At 38.4% G+C, this 20,169-nt stretch overlaps 2 protein-coding genes across 5 annotated transcripts in view; one reads left to right on the top strand and one right to left on the bottom strand.

Annotated features, from left to right (window-relative positions):
* The window catches only part of CYFIP1 (cytoplasmic FMR1 interacting protein 1), a 78,554-nt gene that overhangs the window by 16,392 nt on the left and 41,993 nt on the right, over positions 1 to 20,169 (bottom strand). For all 4 annotated transcript variants that reach the window (XM_050979846.1, XM_009085379.4, XM_050979841.1 and 1 more), the window contains exons 22-24: positions 18,857 to 19,056; positions 11,921 to 12,008; positions 919 to 1,062 (exon numbers count right to left, since the gene is read on the bottom strand). In XM_050979846.1, coding sequence (XP_050835803.1) covers positions 919 to 1,062; positions 11,921 to 12,008; positions 18,857 to 19,056 — 432 coding nt within the window. The remainder of the gene's footprint in view (positions 1 to 918; positions 1,063 to 11,920; positions 12,009 to 18,856; positions 19,057 to 20,169) is intronic.
* Positions 5,660 to 6,647, top strand: LOC103812333 (fibronectin type III domain-containing protein 9-like). The gene has a single exon (XM_009085378.4). It carries the CDS (start codon positions 5,976 to 5,978, stop codon positions 6,645 to 6,647), a length of 672 nt encoding a protein of 223 aa, XP_009083626.1. The 5' UTR covers positions 5,660 to 5,975.

Genomic DNA, 20,169 nt, shown 5'->3' with positions numbered 1-20,169 from the left:
TCATAAAACACAGCAAACTAATACTTGACAATCAAACCCTGAAAAATATGAGTGTTTTCCTCTCTCCCTGAAGATTAAATTACAGCATCTTTTCAAGCAGGATTCAGCCTTTCTAGAACATCAGAAATGTACTTAGAACATTGTGGGAATTACTGTAAACAAACTGCCAAATGTGTCAAGTGCCTGAAGTATGATTATGAATACCACAGCTTTCCCTAGGACAGTTGGATTATTTTGGCAGCATGCTCCTACAAACAACAGAGAGGAAAATATAATTTCATTGGCTTAAATTAACTGCAATGCACTGTAGCTGTATATATAGAATCTAATAGTATAGCAAACAGCCAGCCAGCACCTCAACCTCCTCCCAGTTACAAAGAAGGTCCTTTCCAATACCGGATATGCAGGCTGTGTGGGTACTGTCTTTAAAGCTGCCCTGAGCAGCACTGCTAATCAAGCACAGGGGTTAAACTCCTGTTATTAAGGAGTCATCTATCAGTGATGTCATTAATGAGAGCCCTGAAGTTAGGTGCCAGCAGAAAGCACACTACAGCTGTTGTCAAAAAAAAAAATCAAGGAAGCGAATCTACAGTATGGTCTTTAAGTTGATATCAAGTAATTTAAATTACCCATACTTTTCCAGAGCCTACCTAGCCCCTAACAGCTCAGGTCACCACAAACTGCATGAACCTCCAATGAAGAATCCAAAGTTTTCGAAACACTGCTGAGGACACCAAGGCAGTAATTTCTATTGCTCACACAAGACACTGGGTACTGTCAAGTACAGCTTATATCAAATTTCAATGGAAGCTATTTTAATTATTTTTATCCAGGATCTCAATTTCACTTTGCTTTCCCTGAGACATTTCCTGTAAGAAAACATTTGGACTAGCAGAAAAATAAGGACAATTAGCATACCAGGCTCTTGACAACTTTTAGCAACTCCTCCATCACCACAGCAATGCCCTGATATCCAAGAAGTCTACAGATGACTTTAAAGTGGGGGGGACCAACAAAATTCCTGTAGTTGCTGTAAATGCTGGAATATGCCAAATTCAACGCCTAAAACAAGAAAACAGATATGATTAATGAAAATTTTGTCTGCCTGTATCTTAATAATAATGCAATTTAAAAGTCATTTTAAAGCACATTAAAACCAAAATAAAAACTTTGTATCTCACTGTCTCTGAAAGGAGTTTAAATACACAGTTTCTCTTTTGGCAGTTTCTCAAGGCAGGAACTTAAATCTATCAGCAAGACAAATTAGTGAGAACTTTTTTTTCAAGCAGACATCTTCTACTTATCATTTATAAAGCCACAAACACTTTCTCTTTTGTACTTTTCTATTTACACAAGCATAAAAGGGTAAAAGTAGTCAATGCCATGTCCAGATCCCTGAATTTAATGCACAGCTTCTATTCCTCTATCTTCTATTTTATGTGCAAAACATCTTGAAAGAAATTACTTTGATTTTCTGTTCATAATAGGTGTGTTAAGTCTCTGAGTACTCAACTACAAAAAAAAAAGATAAAATAAAAGCTTTTTGCAGCTAATTAACAAGGATCATTCTTTGTCAAACCCCTGCACTGTACACAAGATCAAAGCAAATCTAAGTCTGGGATGCAACCTCATAGAAATTCTTCAAGTCTTGTATAAATAGGACCAGGTGCTTTGCCATAGTCATGTTTACTTCCATGAAAGTGAACACAGCTGTACAGACTGATGTGATGTGAGGATTTAGGAACTGGTCGCTCAAGCTGCAGATTTGAGAGGTTTTGGCTAACTTAGCATCCTCCATTTCTGCAAGTGGGTTCTCCTAATACCCTGAAATTTAATTTTAGCAGGAATCTTGACCACCTTACTTACAGAAGGGACTGCTGTGTTCCCTTCAGTTTTTTGAATTTTCATTCTCTCTAAAACACACATGGAAAACATCACACTGTTAAACTTTCAACTTCACACACAGCTGTAACAGAAGATTTTCCAGGAAGAACATTCCCTTTAATGCAGATCCTGCCCTAACTACCCAGGCAAGTCAACATCAGATACTGTAAACACATGGCACTAAGCTAGTTGGAATTCAATTTAGAAAACTCTACCAAGATCTGGAAGGATTTTATTCTCATAAAAGGACTTAAAAACCATCTTTTGACGCAATCAGAATAGAATATGCACATTTTTAATTATGTTCTATGTCTCTATATAAACACCAGTTTCCAACTGAGGTCTTAGAAACTTAAAATTTCTAAATGCAAACTAAAATAGACACTTGGATAACTATTAGAATCCTAGTACATAACACAGTCCTGCTGTTACGTCAGAGCTGGCTAAAAGGCCAAGTTCCAAATGTGTCCCACCAGGGGACAGCCTAAAGATGTATCCCTCTAGTACAACCTGTGCATTTCCATAGCTCTCTGCATACAAAAATGAGGTTCGGGGCAAAGACAGCACAGAGAACTGGTAAAACCTTAAGAACATCCCTGCAGATGAATGTCCTGATAAACTAAGGATTTATACTGCCCCTAAAAGATGAGATTTCATTTTTTGGTTTTGATGTTTCCAATTAGGTCGATCTCCTACAACAGGCATGTCAGAACTGTCTATTTCAGCTAAATCACAAGGAGAATTTTATTTTAGTGGGTTAAAGCTTTTTACTGCCATGAGGTTAAGGGAAGAGATCCTCTCTTCACACAGTGGGAATTTGTCATAGAAAAGCAATCCCTAAAAACATGATTTTGGTATTTAAAAAACTTGCCAATACATAACAATAAGAAGCCAGCCAGTCTAAAAATATATCTTTCATGTAAACCTCATGGGGAAGTACCTAAAATTTACAGTCCACCTGTAAACATTGGATTACTGTATCTTTCTAAATTCTAACAAGGAATTTAGAAAAAAACATTACACACCAACACTTCCCCCCCAGTGAGACACAAAAGCATAAAATCCTTAGGGAAGAAGCCACTAACTAGAGGGGGGGTGGAGATGGAAAGGGAGGGAAGGGAAGTTGCTGTTCATTATGTTTTAAGCTATACTTGCTCCCTCCCCTACTTAAATAAAAAAAAAAAAAAAAAAAAAGGAAAGAGTTGTTAGTTGCTGATGTCATCAAAGTGCTAACATTAATCACTCAGCATCACTGGTCCACACACAGGAGTATATAACAGGGATGCTCAGGCAGCATACTGCCAAGGGGAGGCAAGCAAAGAGGGGGGGAAAAGACATTATTTTCTTCTCCTGTGAGGTCTTTGAAAAGAAAAGCAACAGCAATTTTAGACAAGATGTGCTCTTGCATGAATTTAAGTGGAAGAGACAAAGAAACCATGCTACCAGCAGCATCAGAGAAAAAAACTGAAATCACCAGGCAATGAGAATTCAGTCCAGAGAATCTGAGGAGAAGAAAAAGCAAACTGGCAAACAGAGATCAGTCAGGAAATAATTCATGTAGAAAGGGATACAAAAAATGTGGTGTTTGTAACATTTCCACAGCAGCATCGTCATAAAAAAATTCTGTTCTGGAATTTCCATCAGGGAGCGACGGTAAGTACTGACTTTCTGATCCATAAAACATCAGATGGCTTCTCCAAACATTTACATGTCAGTAATTGTGTGGTTTCTAATAACTGATGGTTTATAACAATAGAAATGTATTATTGTTATTTAATTACAGCTTATTCTACTGAAAAAATGCTATGAGGATTAAACTATTATTGAATAGTTGAAACTATTGTTCCTAGGCTGTGTTAAAAAGTGTTCTAAAAAAAATAGATTATAATTTTAAGTGATAGGGATCTACCAGTTAAAGAGAAGGTAAATGAGCAAGTAAAAGCTCTGATCTCACTAATGCACCCTATTTTAGTATCTGCAGTAGCTGGGTAGATGCCAAAATGTGTCTGTTTGTTAAGTTTAACTGATAGCAAACTCAGTTCCTTTATCTTGTTGCTGTATTAAAAAGGGTGCCCTTACCACAGAATTAGAAAAGCAGCATCTACCCCGATCAGTCATACCCATAGTTTTACATTGTCATGAAAATAAACATACATATTTTTCTTTCCACTTCTCCCTAAGTAGAATCCAAAACCCTTGAGCAACAACCTTCATAGATAAACAGGCACAGAATTCTTACTGTTAATGTAGTGCCAGTATCTAAGTCCCATTAAAAAATATCCTATAAAATATACACTTTCCCAGTCTCCTATCTATTAAAAAATACTAGTATTACAGAATAATTTCACAATATGTTATGAGCAAATCTCACAATCTTTCTTCCTCAGGAGAATTTTCAATAATTAATTGTTACTTAGCCAGGAAATGTAACATTTTAAACTCAATCTTAAAAAAATATATTAAATTTTCACAACAAAGTCATAAACAATGAAATACAGCATTACTGTCATGGGCATTTACAGTCATAAAAAAAGTAAGAAACTTTCAAAGTGGAAGAAAGCTTCCACGAGTGCCACTGGAAGCTGACAATCAAACTAAGGGATCAGATTAAATTGCTGAGGTAAGCTCTTTTTCAAAAGTTACCATCATGACAGTAAAAGCATAAAACCCAAGCCAAACAAATACCCACTTGCTGTTATTATATATTCTTTAATGTATGTGTTTAGAAAAATTGCAGAAAAGAGGTGTTTTCCTTTCGCTATTTACAGTGGTTACACATACTGAGAATCTCAAAATACTGGCAGACTTTCTAATTTGAATTGAGGACGAGGAGGAGTATAAATTCAGGGCAGGCAGACTATGGGATTACATAAAATGACTTAAAACAGCAAAGAGCATTAGTAATTTTTAAAAATCCCCGCTATTTAACCAAAAGGTAAGCTATAGTGAAAGCTGTGTTTCACTAAGCTTGACAAAGCTTTTCCAAGAGGCTGACTAGCATCAAGACTCACTGTTGTGACACTGATCCCCCCAATGTACAGTGTTCACAGCCACTGCCGCAGTGTAGCTGCAGTGGCTACAGATGTGCAACTTAGCAGCAAAACACAGAGAATATCATGGAGTCACACAACAGTCTGGCTTGGAAGGGACCTTAAAGGTCACCTAGTTCCAACACCCCTGCCACAGGCAGGGACACCTTCCACAGCTTCTCTGGGCAACCCATTCCACAGCCTCACTGCCCTCACAGCAAAGAATTTCTTCGTAATATCTGATTTAAATATACCCTCTTTAAGCTTAAAGTCGCTCCTACTCGTCTTATCAATATCTGCCTGTGTAAAAAGTCCCTCTCCAGCTGTATTACTGTATCTAGATACCAGAAGGTGCTGTAGGATCTCCCTGGAGCCTTCTCTTCTCCAGGCTGAACAGCCCCAGTTCTCTCAGCCTGTCTTCATAGGGAAGGTGCTCCTATGTGAACTTGTGAATAAGAAACTAACAGAAGATATTGGAGACAAAATAATATGTAGCCAGGTTTCCACATAATCTTTTGCTCTTCAGCTAATTGTGACTAGCAAAAATAAAGACTTGTGGAGGGTAGAGGCATTTATTCCTCAATATCCACTCCTGCCAACCCCTCTTGCCACTTAACATAAAATGCAAGGTACACAGGCTAGAGGAAAAAAACACCTGCTGCATTTTATACAATCACCTAGGGAAAAAAAAAAAAAGTGAAAGGAAGTGATTCCCCAATTGTAAATTCTGCAAAAATCCACCATCTCTCAAGACAGAACTGGTCACTTGTACAGGCAGCAGCTCTGGTTGAACTTCTCTAAGTTTATCTTTACACTTTCACTTGGAAGAGAAAAACACATTCTAAAACACCCCAGATTTTATGAACTTTCATTCCCATTTTTACACTGCAGTACCAAAGATGAGAGCATACTTTCTTAACAAACTCCATTCCTACATTCCAGAGCACTGCGATTAAGATCCAAACCACATCCTCACTGCTGCAGCTTCTCCAAAGAACATCCTCCCTTTCCACAGGGAGATCAGCATCAAGAGAGGCAAAAAGCCTCCCAAATAACATCCTGATGGGAATAACCATCCAAAACATCACAGGAAACACAGCAATGGTGATTTGGCCAAAAATGGCCAGTTGTGTCGACAGCTTTTACAGCATCATGTACCACCCTAACTGGAACAGCATGCTGTCCAGCTACTCCAGAAAGAGCTTCCAGAGGGAAGAGAGGGTGCCCACCACTCGCTCCTCCTTTGTTGTTGAAAACCTGACTCCCCTCACGACGTACATCATGTGTGTGACCTGCCAGTCCGCAAACCCCTCCAGCGACCAGTGCAGGGTTTTCAACACGCTGGAGCGAGACCCGGCATCGGCGAGCAGCACCAAGAAAGAGCTGGCTCTGGGCATCTGGCTCACCAGCAGCGTGCTGCTGCTCATCATTGCTGCCGTGCTGCTCTACGGCTGCCTGCACCTGCTGTGCCGCAGGAGACACCAGCGCCTGCAGGAGCGGAGCAGGAGCTCCAAGCGGGAGCCTGAGGAGCCATGGACCAAAAGCACGGCGCACGCCTCGGATGAGTTCAGCAGGCAGAGCCAGCACACATGGGACGCTGAGGAGAAGCACCCAGGTGGCATCCAGCTGGCCACAATCATAGAGAATCCCTCAGTGTGCAAAGAGCCCATGGTGACATCTTCTAAAAGTCAGGAACGAGTCCCAGTAACAGGACAGTGCTCTGCTATAAATTAGAAAGGTTTTTGCCACGTAAGGCACCCCAACTACTTCAAACACATCAGATGCACTGCTGGTGATCACACCAGGGCGCTCTGACTGCTCACTGCAGCACTCCTGGCTGTACCTCTGATTTCACACCCCTTTCCAACACCCTGTATGCAAAGGTTCACATGACCAAGAAGTGAGCACTTCACCCACCCTCCATTATTTAAAAATGAAGCATGTAGCAAGTAATTGGTTTACATTTCAAGGGGATTTTTGTTGCTTTTCTTTAGCCTAAAACAGCGAACAAATATTAAAAGTAACCAAAAGTGACCAAAATAATTTTTGTTAACTAGCATTAATAAAACTGAGTAGAAGTTTTCAGATGGCAACCCAGACTGCTACAATATAGGCAACTGGAACATACACACAGAGTGCAGTGGTTTGCCAGTGTGAATTTACCCTGACAATCCCAGCTGCTTCTCAAAACAGAGAAGCACATACTACAAGCAGTCCTCAGACAACACACTTCACTGCCCATGGGGTTGTCCATCCCTCCCATCTGCACTGAGGTCAGTCTCAGAATGTAAGATAAACTCCCCAGGATTTTAATTGTATCCTCTCATTTGTCTTATTTCCCCTCAGTCTAAATACATGCAAGACAGAGACTTAGTAAGGACACGTCTAATTAAGGAAATATCCTGGGTTATTGCATTTTGTGCTCTTCTGCTCCCACCACAAGCTACCTTCTGCTCCATGGGCCAGAGCTCCCTGCAGAGGAAATGGAACTCAGAGATCCAGCTCCTGGCCCTTCCTTTTCTCTTTCCCTTTCAATTTTAATGATAACATGCATTAATCAGCTGCAAATTTCTTCCCAATTGCACAGTACATTCTGTGTATTGAAGGGGGGCAAAATAGTAAAAACATGCCAAAATGCATTTTATTTTCGTAACAAGAAAACCGGCTGATCATCTCACTCTGCCTTGAGCTTCATGGCAAAGTGCCAAGGTCCTTCGGACAGAAATCTGTTCACCCTCACAATGTGATAAGAGTTGTCTAATTTACATGTATAAGTCACCCTGTTTTAAACCTCTTAATTGCATTGGTGTTCTGTAAAAACATAATAAATCTTAGTATTGCTGTATATTATGCCTAAAAAAACAAAGGTGCACTGTGACTGCAGGCAGTTAATTGCTCTTGGTACGAACGTATGTGTGAAGTCAGCTCTCTCTGACACAGCTTGGTTGCACCAGTAAAGGCTGGAGAGCTGCTGGCTGGGCAGCTGCCATCCCTCCCCAGCCTGGAAGCTAAGGGGGGGGGTACAATTTTGGCAAGAGAGCTCCCCATGAATACTTCACAGCAGGTAGTGGATCTTTTCAGCTACTCTATTTTGACAACAATTCCCACGACTTGTGAAATGCATCGACTCAGAGTGCTAAGGAAAAGCTGGCATAAGCCTGATAAATCTTTCTATACTCTTTTTTTTTTTTTTTTTGAGTAGGATAAGCATGACACAGAGCACTTGCTGAATGGGGGCGAGTATGACTCTCAGAAAACACTTCAAAAGGCATTTTTATTGTGTGAAGTTAGCAATAACATGTTCCCCACCTGCTGCAGAGCACTTCCTCCAGGTGACACATTTTCCTTTGTCTTGCACGTCAGTCTCAAATAAACTGTGAGAATAACAGTTCACTGCTGTTTCAAATGATGATGTTACATGAAATAGGCACTGAAAAACCCTTATCAGAGCATGAAGCCAGCACAACAGGTTTAGTGCAATAAAGGGGTGCCAGGGTGGCGAGGACAGAGATAATGCTTTAAAATTTTCTTGTAATCAAATTATCAGTAACATTTCTCTGATTAGGTTTTCATCAAGAAAAGATTATTTTAATATTAATGGGATGAGGCCAAGAGATGCACGGTCAGTCTCTGCCAACATTTGGGCTCTTGGAAACCTGCTTACTTCTCTGCATGTCCATTTCTTTATGTGGGTTTTAAGGCAGTCCAATACATGTACAGACACACATTTATATTATATATACATGTACAAGCCACACTGAGAACAAGGAGCAGCTCTGCTTAAAGCAGTTTCCAGGCAATTCACCTACTGCATTTTGTTATTTATACACAAACACATATAACCAAAAGATATGCCTATATCCAACTGAGAAGGCAAAGAGCTACCATGCTAGTGCTTCCCAAGGGATTTACCTTCTCTAAATATAAAATCATTTTCCACCCACAGAGTTTACTGTGCACTACTCAGATAAACATTTTTATCATCTCACAAGCAATGGACCATCTCGCACCTGCTGCAAATGAGCAATTCATGCAGAGTGTCATCTGTTTTCTGCTCTAGTTTTGAAAAACTCGCGTCATCACATGCTCACAGAGCTACCTGATTCTTTGTTTCTTGCTGAGAAAGTTTTATTACAGATTAATTCAGGTTCATTCAGGCAATTTTGTATTAGATTTGGTAATTTTCCACTCAACAGTCATTGAGTATGGGGCAAACATTCTAAGTGATTACCAAACTGATAACAGGTTGCAACATAGTGCAAACTGACTTTAATTTGTGCAACAGCAGTAGATAAAAATCATTATATTCACAGTGAGAAGTACCTTTCAAACATGTATTTTTCACAAAATAAATGAGTTAACATATGCAAAGTGCCAGAGACCTAAAAACTTGATAATATTTGGAAAATTTTGTATAAGACAGAAAGAAAGCCCTTCAATTCTGGTCTACACAACCTCTAAAAAACCAAGTATTTAGCGGAAAGTTAGTTCAAGTCCCCAGAAAAGGCACTTTCTCATATGTATATTTTAAAATATTTCTTGCATTCACCCAACCTGCTAACATTAATATCATTAATCCTACACATACTTTAACTGAGTAAAGGGATTTCAGTGACCATGCTCAACCAAACTTTTAAAATAACCCAGCTCACTTAAAAGGCTAACGAGCTTTTGTAGGCTGGCTCCTTCCCGCCTGACAGCTCTGCTTCCATATCAACCAGAAGAAGGAAGTTGTATCTGTGGGTTTTTGTTTTGCTAATTACATGAAGATACTACTCAGAAAACTTGAGGTGCTAAAGAGGATGTTACTACAACTCTCTATGCTAAGTATCAAGACACATTAATATAGACCAGATGCTTTGATCCATTTAGAAATATCTGGGAATATGTGAATGCTTTGAGATACAAACAAAAAATTTCTTTAGTTACTCCTGTAGTAGTGAAGCCTCGATAATATAAGATTTCCTATCTATTACTGGCCGTATAAAGTAGAAATCTTAAAAACTCAATTCAGATAGCCTCAATTTCAAAATACATTCAATTCAAGAATAAAAATATACTCTTAAAACTAGAGAGAGTCGTTGGTATTTCTTAATATAGGCCTATCTATAGTTATGAAATTTCTAGTTATGAAATTTGCCCCAGAAATGCAAGTAAGACCCCCCATCTTGATTGCTGCTGCTCATATAGAAAAAAAAATCAAGAATTCTGAAAATGTATAGCTCTGAGTGTGAATATTTCTTAACTCATTTTAATAATGTAACCTGACTGATAAAAAATTGTTCCCCAGTTAATCTTCTGTCACTCATCCCACTGTATCATCACTTAGATAAATTAAGTTAGCAATCTCTATGAAATTCAGTCAGGTTTTTGTTCTATGCTGCATCTGGTCAGTTACTAAAATAGCAAGGAGCACAATAACTCTAATGTAAGAAAATTCCACTTTCCTGTAATTTACTGTTCCTTTTTGGAGAACAATTACATAAAACATTATTTACAGGAGCAGGCAGTCAGCTGCTACATTCCACATTAAAACATGTGAATCCTTTTCTACCTCCTTTACATTTTACAAATGCAGCAGATATTTTTGCACAGAAAATTGTAACTCCTGAGATATCTCAAAAGCTAGATAACTGGGTTGAAATTGCACCATACAACTACAATATGATGTGCAGAAAATAAGAATAAGACAAGGACTAATTATGTTCATGCTGAAGTAGGAGGTAGATATTGAGAGTAATCCATAACATTTACAGCACACTTGCATAAATTAGATGTATAATTAAGTACATATTTTAAATGATATTTAATAATAATAAATAATTTTAAGCTTTTTTATTGTCAATCCTCTAATTTAATCCTTATATTTTCATTTATGTTTTCCATACTTCAGCTTGCCTGATAGTCAAGAAAACATTGCTAAATTTAGAGTGACACCTTGTCATATAGTCCCAAATGATTTGCTGAAGATAGCACTGCTGGTTTTTGCTGCTGTTTGAAGTCGATCAGTATTTCTGACTAGATATTAAAAATGTAAATACATGTTAATGCACTATATCTTTAACTGTCATTAAGACACAAGTAATAATTCTGAAAAATAAAAAAATAAATCTACCGTGATCAGGGAGAACAAATCTATTACACATAAGCATAACTTTCCTCACTTGTGTAGCCCACAGCTGTTCTCTTGTGCCAAGCACTCTTCCAACCTGTCACCCACGCAAGCTCCTTTCCAACCTCAGCATTTTTTAATATAGGCCTATCTAGTTATGACATTTGCTCCAGAAATGCAAAAATTTGGCAATTGCCAAACAGACAGAATATGTGACTGCACATCACATACCCTTGTAGTGAAAATTTGCACAAACCCCCCCAGCCCACTTAACTGCAAAGCAGAAAATATGATGGTAATACAGAACATGATATGGTCAAGACACCAAGTTCATCACAATGAGTTTGCAGCTCTGGGGTTGTAGAGTCCCAAGAAACACTACATTTAAAAAAAATAATTGAAGTAATTAGGTATGTGATAGTTTAAGATGGTCAGAATCTATATTCCTCTTCAGTCAGATAACATCTGAAGCAGTTTTTCTATCTATTCCCTTTTCTTCTGTCATCACAGTCTTCATCACTGGAACAAGGGAGGACTGCACCCAAGATGGGCTCTTGTTCTTACTTCACCAGATGAGTAATTAATGAGTAATCAATCTTTACTTTGAGTCTGCTCTGCCTCTGTTAGCAACTGAACAATGCAAGGTGGTTGAGAGAAGGGCTTATTTTTAGCTTTGTCAGATAAGACTACACATCAGACTAACCAATTGCACTTTGGCTGAAACATATGGTGAGCTTCAAGCAAAGTCTTAAAAAACATGTATGTTCAATTTAAAATACACACAAAATGTATTTCAGTCCATTTCTAATAACTTTCACATACCGTAGTTTCTATAATTTAAAAAGATACCTTTAAACATTAGCAAACCATAAAGATAAAGGGAATCCAATCCAACCTTTGATCCATAGAGATACTGTGGCTGTGCATTAGGCTGCTTATCACGCTGAAACTCCTGAGAAAATGGCAGCACGGTCCGAACAAATCTATATAAAAAAAAAATAAAACCAATAATTCATCATTTATACTTAGGTGAGAGGGTGTGCACCTAATGCACCCTACCCTGTAGAAGACTGCTTTTGTCTGCATATACAATCAAAGCCAGACCAGCAGCCTTTCAGCCCAAGTAGAAACTGTGGAAGCACACAGCCTGAATTGCCCAAAAGCATGGACACAAATCATACTGCAGTTCAACAATTACTTTTCTTCCCATGGTGTGCAGGATCCCAAAATATTCCTTTTCACTAGCCCAGGCTAGCAAACAGGGAGGTAACTAACAAAGTACCAACAGCCTCTCACAGGGCATAATGTACTTGCAAAATTAAGTCCTTGAAAAAGAAGCACGCCTTCAAAGCGGAACATGGCATTTCTGTTTAATATTTCCGAGTTTTTTCCCCAAAAATTCCCATCAGGAGAAATATGTTAGATGTTACCTTTAAAAAAAGGCATGAGAAAGGGTATAATCCTTGCAGCAAAACCAATGTTTTGAAAGTTTGATCATAGTTCAGTGTGAGCAGGTAACAATACAAATCACGCTCAGCTTTACCTTTGTATAACCTTAAGAGGATGGTGAGAGAACTACAAAGATATGGAGCACTGCCAAAGACAGGATCAGCCATCCCACTCACAACTGAGGGCACCAGAGCCTGAAGGACCATTCCCAGTCCTCATGTGAACAAGCAGCACAAATCTTCCCCTTGATGTTCCCTGTTGACTGTGTACTGCACATTTGGCAGCACTGCAGTTTTAGTGCAGGAAGAAGTAAATCAATATCCACTACAATTCTGATTCTGCTTAACTTCATTCAACAGAGGAAAATTACTGGGAAATGTGTGCTTACAAGCTGGATGGCTACTTTATTTTATACTTTAATTAAAAAGTATTTCTTGATAAGTGGTGCAAAGCTGAATATGCACAGCAAAGAGGGAAAAATAGCTATTTAAGAAGTGTACATTAAATGGATGTATAATATCAGGCTGGTCTGAGTGATATCCGAGCAAAACAAATGTATCTAGGAAAATGTTTCAGGAAAGAAAACTTGCCTTACACTATAATATCATAAAATATAATTGTATCTTGATCTTTTTTTTGTTTGAAGTATTTACATTTCATCAGCACACAAAATTAATTATTCATTATTAATTCTTCCTAGAAACATTCTATTTTTAACATATCCATCTTCTGGCTAAAAACATGAACAGCAACGATAATCAAAAATTGTTTCACTGAGACCAACATAAATTGCACCATGTTCCATACAATAACTTCCACTGTGTTTTATTTCTGAATCATTCTTGTGAGAATCTATGACTTCAGAACAATATTTTCTGCATTTTTAATCTTCTTAAAAATAGGTACAGCTACTTGTTCATACATAGTTTAGCCACTCTTCCCAAAAGTACTTGGACATGCTATAGTCCAGAAAGAGTTTGCATTTAGAGATTTTGAGGAAAAATGCATTATTTATGTGCATTATTTTTGATACTATATATATTATTTAGATCTCCTTACATTTATATTTCCTCAGCTTACAAGTTTCTCCCCTTCTCTCTCACTTACATAGAAACTGAAAACTCTCCTTTGAGAGAGATTACTTGAATCTGTATTCTGCAGATACTTCATTAATGAGTTTACCAGAGATGATGCAAACATTTGATGGAATTCAAAGTAATCTGCAACATACGACAGTGCCAGAGATTACTCTAGTCCCCCCTTTTTTTTTCCTCCAAATCCCACTCCTTTTTAAACTGACATCAATTTTCAAGCCTTAAGAGAATCTCTAAAATGAAATCATAAGAGATACCATGTCATTTGAGATAAGACTGGGTTTCAGTGTGCAGACATATTTGGTGAGAGCAGATTTGTTACCGCTAAATTAAAGCACTCACAAGGAAAGGAGTGCTTCGACATAGAGGTGGGTGCATCCCATGACTCTGGAAGCTGTAACTATAATTCTTAGACTTATCAAAAACTTATTGTGTGTATATGTATCAATTACAATGTAATTAGTGTCTGGGAGCAAACCAGTCAGAGCAAGTAAATGCTCAAGTAACTCTTGTGTGTTTCCCAGTGCTCCTCTGCATGCTTGGGGGTTTCTCCATATCTAATGCTTCAGAGTAGTAGAAAATAGCCTTAAAGTTTTCTTAAAGACTTGAAGCAAACACACTTGCTCATATTTTCTTGAGTGAAAGAGGCGAAGAGAGGAGTAAGGAAAGAGAGGCAAAGGATGACAGTCACTTGTTAAGTTATGGAGAGGCAACATCTAAGATTGAAGCTACAGCAGCCTAAAGAGTGCATCATCCTAGAAAGTATGTAACTAATCCCAACACATCATTCAGATAAGTATTAGAAATTTCTTCCCTAAAAACTAAAGGCTATATGAAAACCTTACAGTTCAACATCATCTACTGTTCCTAAAGTTTTTCAATGTCCATATGTGTGTGTTCATGTGTGTGTGTGCTTTCTTTCTGACATTCTGCTGGTTGGCTTCCTCCTGCTCCTCCTCCAAGAAAGTGGAATGTCTCTTTGAAGGACTGGAGCTCTTTGAATATCAAAGCTGAAGCTAAACAAACTTTTACTTTCCCCTGGATACTGGTAGGATACAGGTTTCAGCATACTCCAAGATAATCAGTTTCATTTTTAATCAGTGTTGATGATCTCACAGCAATTTATCCATTTTAATCAGCACAGGTTGTAAGCAGTCAAAGTAGATTAAGCAGATGAAAAGCCTTCTGGCTTACCAAAGCTTTACAAGTGGATTGCTAGATGACAATATGAGCTCCCAAAGTAAGTATTTTAGGGATCAAATAATTTAAAATTAATTTTTCTGTGATACCTACCAGGAAGGAGTTCATAGTGAGCACTTCACAAACTAATCTAAATGATTCTATGATTTTACTATGATCTATTTAAGGAGATAACTGACAGAAACTGCTTTGGTCAATGAGCCTGCTGCCTTGCAGGCACCAGGTCAGACAAACCTCAGTCACAAACTTCCTGAACTTCATCTTAGAAGTAATAAGATATGACAGTCTTCCCTCCCTGCTCCTACAGAAAGTTTTCCTCTGCACCTCCCTGTCTAATTGGTATGAACACTTCTTGCTTCCAGGATTCTCCAATTAGTTTGTCCTGTCTAGCAGAACAAACGGTAGCCCTACACCCCCCTCAGTGAACACTAGGATCTGACTCAGCCTTCTTAAACATGGATGCCAAGATAGAGAGAACAGAGGAAGCAGCAAGGAAAATACTGCATGAGAGAGTAACAGATCTGCCAATCCACTGCTGTCACTTTTCCTTTTGGCAGAAGGACTTGGGTTGGTTGCTTGTCTTTTTAAGGGGGGAAAAGTAGTTGACTACAGTCACCCCTACTTTGCATGAGTCTATATCCCTGTGCCATTTGGCTCTTGGTAGCAGAAACTAGATGGTTTTCAGTGCTACTTTTCAGGTTTGCTCCAGCACTATGTGCAAGGGCTGAAAATTTTTCTGAACAGTGACTGTCAGAGTATATGCAACACAAGAAGACACAGCTGTTCTCTCGTGAAAACCAGTCTCAAAAGCAGTATGAGAGAGAGCAAGCTCGCAAAAGGAAGAGGGAGAGGCTGTCAGGAAGAGAGAAAAATAAAAAGCTGGTCTTTTTGTTCCTTCTGTGACAAATCTGTACCCTTGGAAGAAACATGTCATACTGCATTTGGAAGAGTGCTATACACATGAATTTATACCAGAGAACACAGATTTGGGTTATGTGTAAAAAGGAGATGGAGCTACTAGTTTGACTACTGTCTGCAGAAGCTTGTATCATTTGTGTCAAGCAAGCACAGAAAATCTTCAATTCAAATAAATATAAGGCTGTCTCACACTTGCTTCTCTGTTAGTCCTTAATACAAAACAAGCTGTCAAGGAAGGAAAAGATCAGCTTAGAAACAGTAAAGAAAATAAGGCAGAAAAAGGGACACTACAGACAGTGGAAAAGGAACTAAGACTGAGTATTTGAGTCATATGAATCTAGATAACCTAACTTCACATGGAAAAAGGTCAGAGGCAGGCCTAAGCATGACAAATATTCCTGGTGTGGAAAGACTTGGCTTGAAAAGATGCAACTGAGGGCCAACATGAGAGAGGGCTCTTGAAAAACAATCCCAGGCAGCACAGACAAGACAACAAGTGGGAAACACCTCTTTATAGCCACCTTCAGTAAAGGAACTGCTGGACAATAGCTTGAGAGCATCTAAAAGAGATGCAGCACAAGCTTCACTGCAGACTCCTCACTGGAGCACACAATGAATGCCAAAGCCTCACACAGCTTTATAAAAGGGACAGGACAAAACAGTGGGGGAAAATAAACACCCTTGTAAAGGGCCAAAACTGCACTAACATCCCCCGCATTTTGTTTCACAGAAACATCTAATCATTGCTAGAGGCTGCCATGTTTCCTGGGAGAAATCACCTCAAGCCTCCTTTGTTTTCATATTCAGCTCCTTTATGGCTGCTGAGAGCACCAGGACACTGGAGTAGAAACAACTTTGACCTCACCTGCAGTTCATGTATTTGTGCACTATCCAAAGGTTTGTTTTCTTTCTTTCTTTCACGATGGTCAACAGGTGGATAAAAAATACCCTTGGATTTCACTTCTAAGGCCCATCTGCAAAGATCCTCTCACTCATCTCTCCATTCCTTCTCCATAAACTGTTGTCCCTGACTCTGTGCAGCTGGCCAGCATTAATGAGACTAAATTTCAGATAAATGGCAACTCCAGTTATTAAATTGCTAAATCTTTTAATAGCAACTTCACTGTCTAATCTCAGTACATCATCAGATACAAAAAAATATTTTGAGTCCCAAATAATTAAACATGCAATGTGTTCTAGCACTTCTGCATGAAGAGCTTTGGTTTTTGAACTAAACCTGAAGGGTTTCTAAATAGTTGAACTCTTCTACAGACATATGAAATTATCATGTTCAAGCATTCTTGGGAAAAGAGCTTCAAAAGGTACTGGAAACAAGTTAATCTGACCAAAACACTAACTATAAAAGAACAGCCCTTATACCAAGCTGTCATATTAAAAGAAGACTAGCCACAGGTATGACATTTTCTGGAAACTCTGCCTCCAGCCCCTCACACCACTAAGTAACCTCTCTGCTTTTCATCACGATTATATCTCTTTCTTCCAGCCTTTAATTGCTACTTTTCTTCCCTTGTTCATACATAACCTTCATGCAAGACATAACTTATCAAGAGTCAAGCATTAAAGCAGCAGCTCTCACACAGCTCCTCACAGTGCACTCCTGTGTTTGCACTCAATAACCTGGACACTTGAATGCAGAGAGAGAGCATCAATTTAAAGTTCATGCTAACAGCAAGGCAGCAATGAACATGCTTAAGGACTATAAAAAGGCAAAAAACTTCCTGTTCTCTCTCACCAAAAATATCAAGGGGCATTGTACAGCATGTGCAACACATACATTAATTCTCTCCACACTGTTGGCTTATGACTGAAACCAAAGCACTTCTGTGATGAAATCAGACACATGGTACACATGCTGCCTAAGATCTGGCTGCCTTTAACATCTCTTAAATTAATTACCCTGAATTAATTACCCAACAAGTTGAGCCTAATTCAATTCTTATGTACAGATTTTAAGTGCTACGGGATCCTGCTAATGTCCTTTGGCAGCTCACACTCACTTCCCAAGTGCCATGGTCTGCAGTAAGGCAGCCTTGTAGCCAGGATGAACACAGACTAAACTGTACAGGAGCTACTGAATGCCCTTCAACAAAGCTGATGGGTGGAAGAGCAGCATTTCATCAAGATTTTTACATGATTCTTAATACAGCACACTGAATATTCCAATACTGATCTCCAGATACATTAACTGCACAGAAGCTCTCTCGGAAATAAATTCAACTTTTCCGTGCAAACAGATTCCTGTAACAGAAGCTTCTCGGGTAAAACTTAACCATTAAAAAAAAAAAAAAAAAAAATCACTTTTTTTTTTTCCCAGACAGAATCTTGGATCTAAAATACAACATAACCATCACAGAACATGTCAGACAAGGAAAGCTCTCCAAGGAGACAGTAAAAGATGAGAACAGGCTTCCTCCTCTTCCTACAGCTCAATATTCACTATCACTTTACTGTCACTTCATGGGGCTTTAACCAAAACCTGAGTAAAGACTAAAAGTAACACAAATCCTAAAAACAGCACATGAGCAGGAAGCACAGATATGCAAAATCTTGAGCACTGTGCTTCCCCCTCATTCAAACCTTAGATCCTACCTTCTTCTTTCTATTTCCATTACTCACTCTCCTTAAAGGCTACAATTGCAGTTTGCAGCGAATACTGAACTCTTCCTTTCTCCAGAAAGAAAGAGTTCAGTATTCACTGAACAAAAAGAATCAGAAATAAGAAATAATTATATAAATATCAGAAATAGTTCACAGAAAGAATCTTTTTCTTCACATTAACACAGAATCAGGACTATAATTTTATTTCCGTCATCTCGCCCTTGAAGATCCTGTTTCAAAATACCTCCCTGATATGCACTTAGCAGTGTTTTGACACACTCTGTTTTTCAGCATATCATAACTACGTCATCAAAATGTCAGAATTTGGATGCCGTGGCTCCATTTGCCTTCTATTGTGGACAAATAACAGGCTTTCATGCATTTAACAGTACTTGGTAAAATGACTCATGCTGCTTCATTTCAAGAAAAGACTTAGAAGTGGAAAACACTAAATGAATGGAGATGAACTTGTCAGCACTTGCTAGGAAGGAAGCAGCAGAAGGGTGGTAGAATAAATAAAAAGCTGCAAATAAAAAAGCTGCCTTGCTAACCTGTTAGTTGATCCATTGTAGCAGTAGTTTGGAAGGAAATCATAATTGAGTTCCCAAAAGACGTGAAGAGTGATTCTGCCATAAGGGGCTGAAACATTGTGGTTGGCTTCTCTGAACATGGCATCAAAGCTGTCCAAGGTCATATATCTACTCAGAAGCTTGTGAGTCATTTTGTTTATCTCTATCAAACCATCCAGCTCCTACAAAAAACAAGCGGAAAGAAAGAGAATGATGCATTTCATAAAGTAGAGAAACTGAGCAAAGTACATAAATAACCTTGAGGGAAGAGAAAACTAGAAAGAAGTCAAAATGAACAATTGACTCTCTCCTGGTTTCTTATTGTAACAATAAGGGCTGGACAGAATCAGTACTCTTGGGATTGTTTCTTAAATCTTCTGAGACTTAAAGGGTATTCAGATGCAGAAAGGTCTCAAACACAGATCTGTACCAACACTTCCTCCACTGAGCAAAACTTAAAATGCCAACATTTAAATGGAGTCAGACATAGGCCAGAAACACCTTTCTGCATTTCCTACTTTACAAGCAATCACAAAAGTAATTTCTGCTCAGTAGAGTAACTGGTGAACTAACTATTGTAGTGGTAAAGTTATTTCTAACATCACATTTACCATAAATCCTTCTCACGGTCTACTCCAGTGAAGGATGTACAAAAATGCAATGAAAGACCAAATCACACATTTAGAAATGTTGTGAAGGTATCCACAAAACCACTAGCTGCAGGCTACATGACTATATATGTGTACTTCATTTCATTATGTTTCTCCTCTTGACAAGAATTTCCTAGTATCTGTTCTGGCTTTTTTTTTTTTAAACAAAATAAAATAAAATAACTCCATATCTGCCATCAGACACTGAAAACACCAAGCACAAAGAACACAACCTTTACTTCCAAAAAATTCAAGCACTGCTTTTAAAGATTATTGTGCAGTGACCTACTAAGAAATATCCAGTGGCTTCTTCTAGCTGTTTATCAAACTACTACTACTATCTTCTACTATCATAAACTGCTCTCTGATTTAAGTGCTCCATATTTCAAAGGAATTTTACTCCTGAGAGCAAGTTAGTTCAAGGAAAAAATACCTCTGTGATTACTACTATAGAATTAAGTCCACTTTGAGGAGAAAATAATAGCTCAGTCTTGTAAACACCTTCATTTAATTTATTTATCTGGATAAATAGCAGAAATTACAGATTACTTAATCTATTTGGTTCAGTTTCTTGTTGAGGAAAGCAGACAGTTTTCAACAGAAAATATCTTGCATAAAACAAAAGAAGAACACCAAACCAACCAA

This window comes from Serinus canaria, chromosome 1 (assembly GCF_022539315.1).
Source record: "Serinus canaria isolate serCan28SL12 chromosome 1, serCan2020, whole genome shotgun sequence".
Taxonomy (NCBI): Eukaryota; Metazoa; Chordata; class Aves; order Passeriformes; family Fringillidae; genus Serinus; species Serinus canaria.
This window is presented reverse-complemented; position numbering and strand designations above follow the sequence as displayed.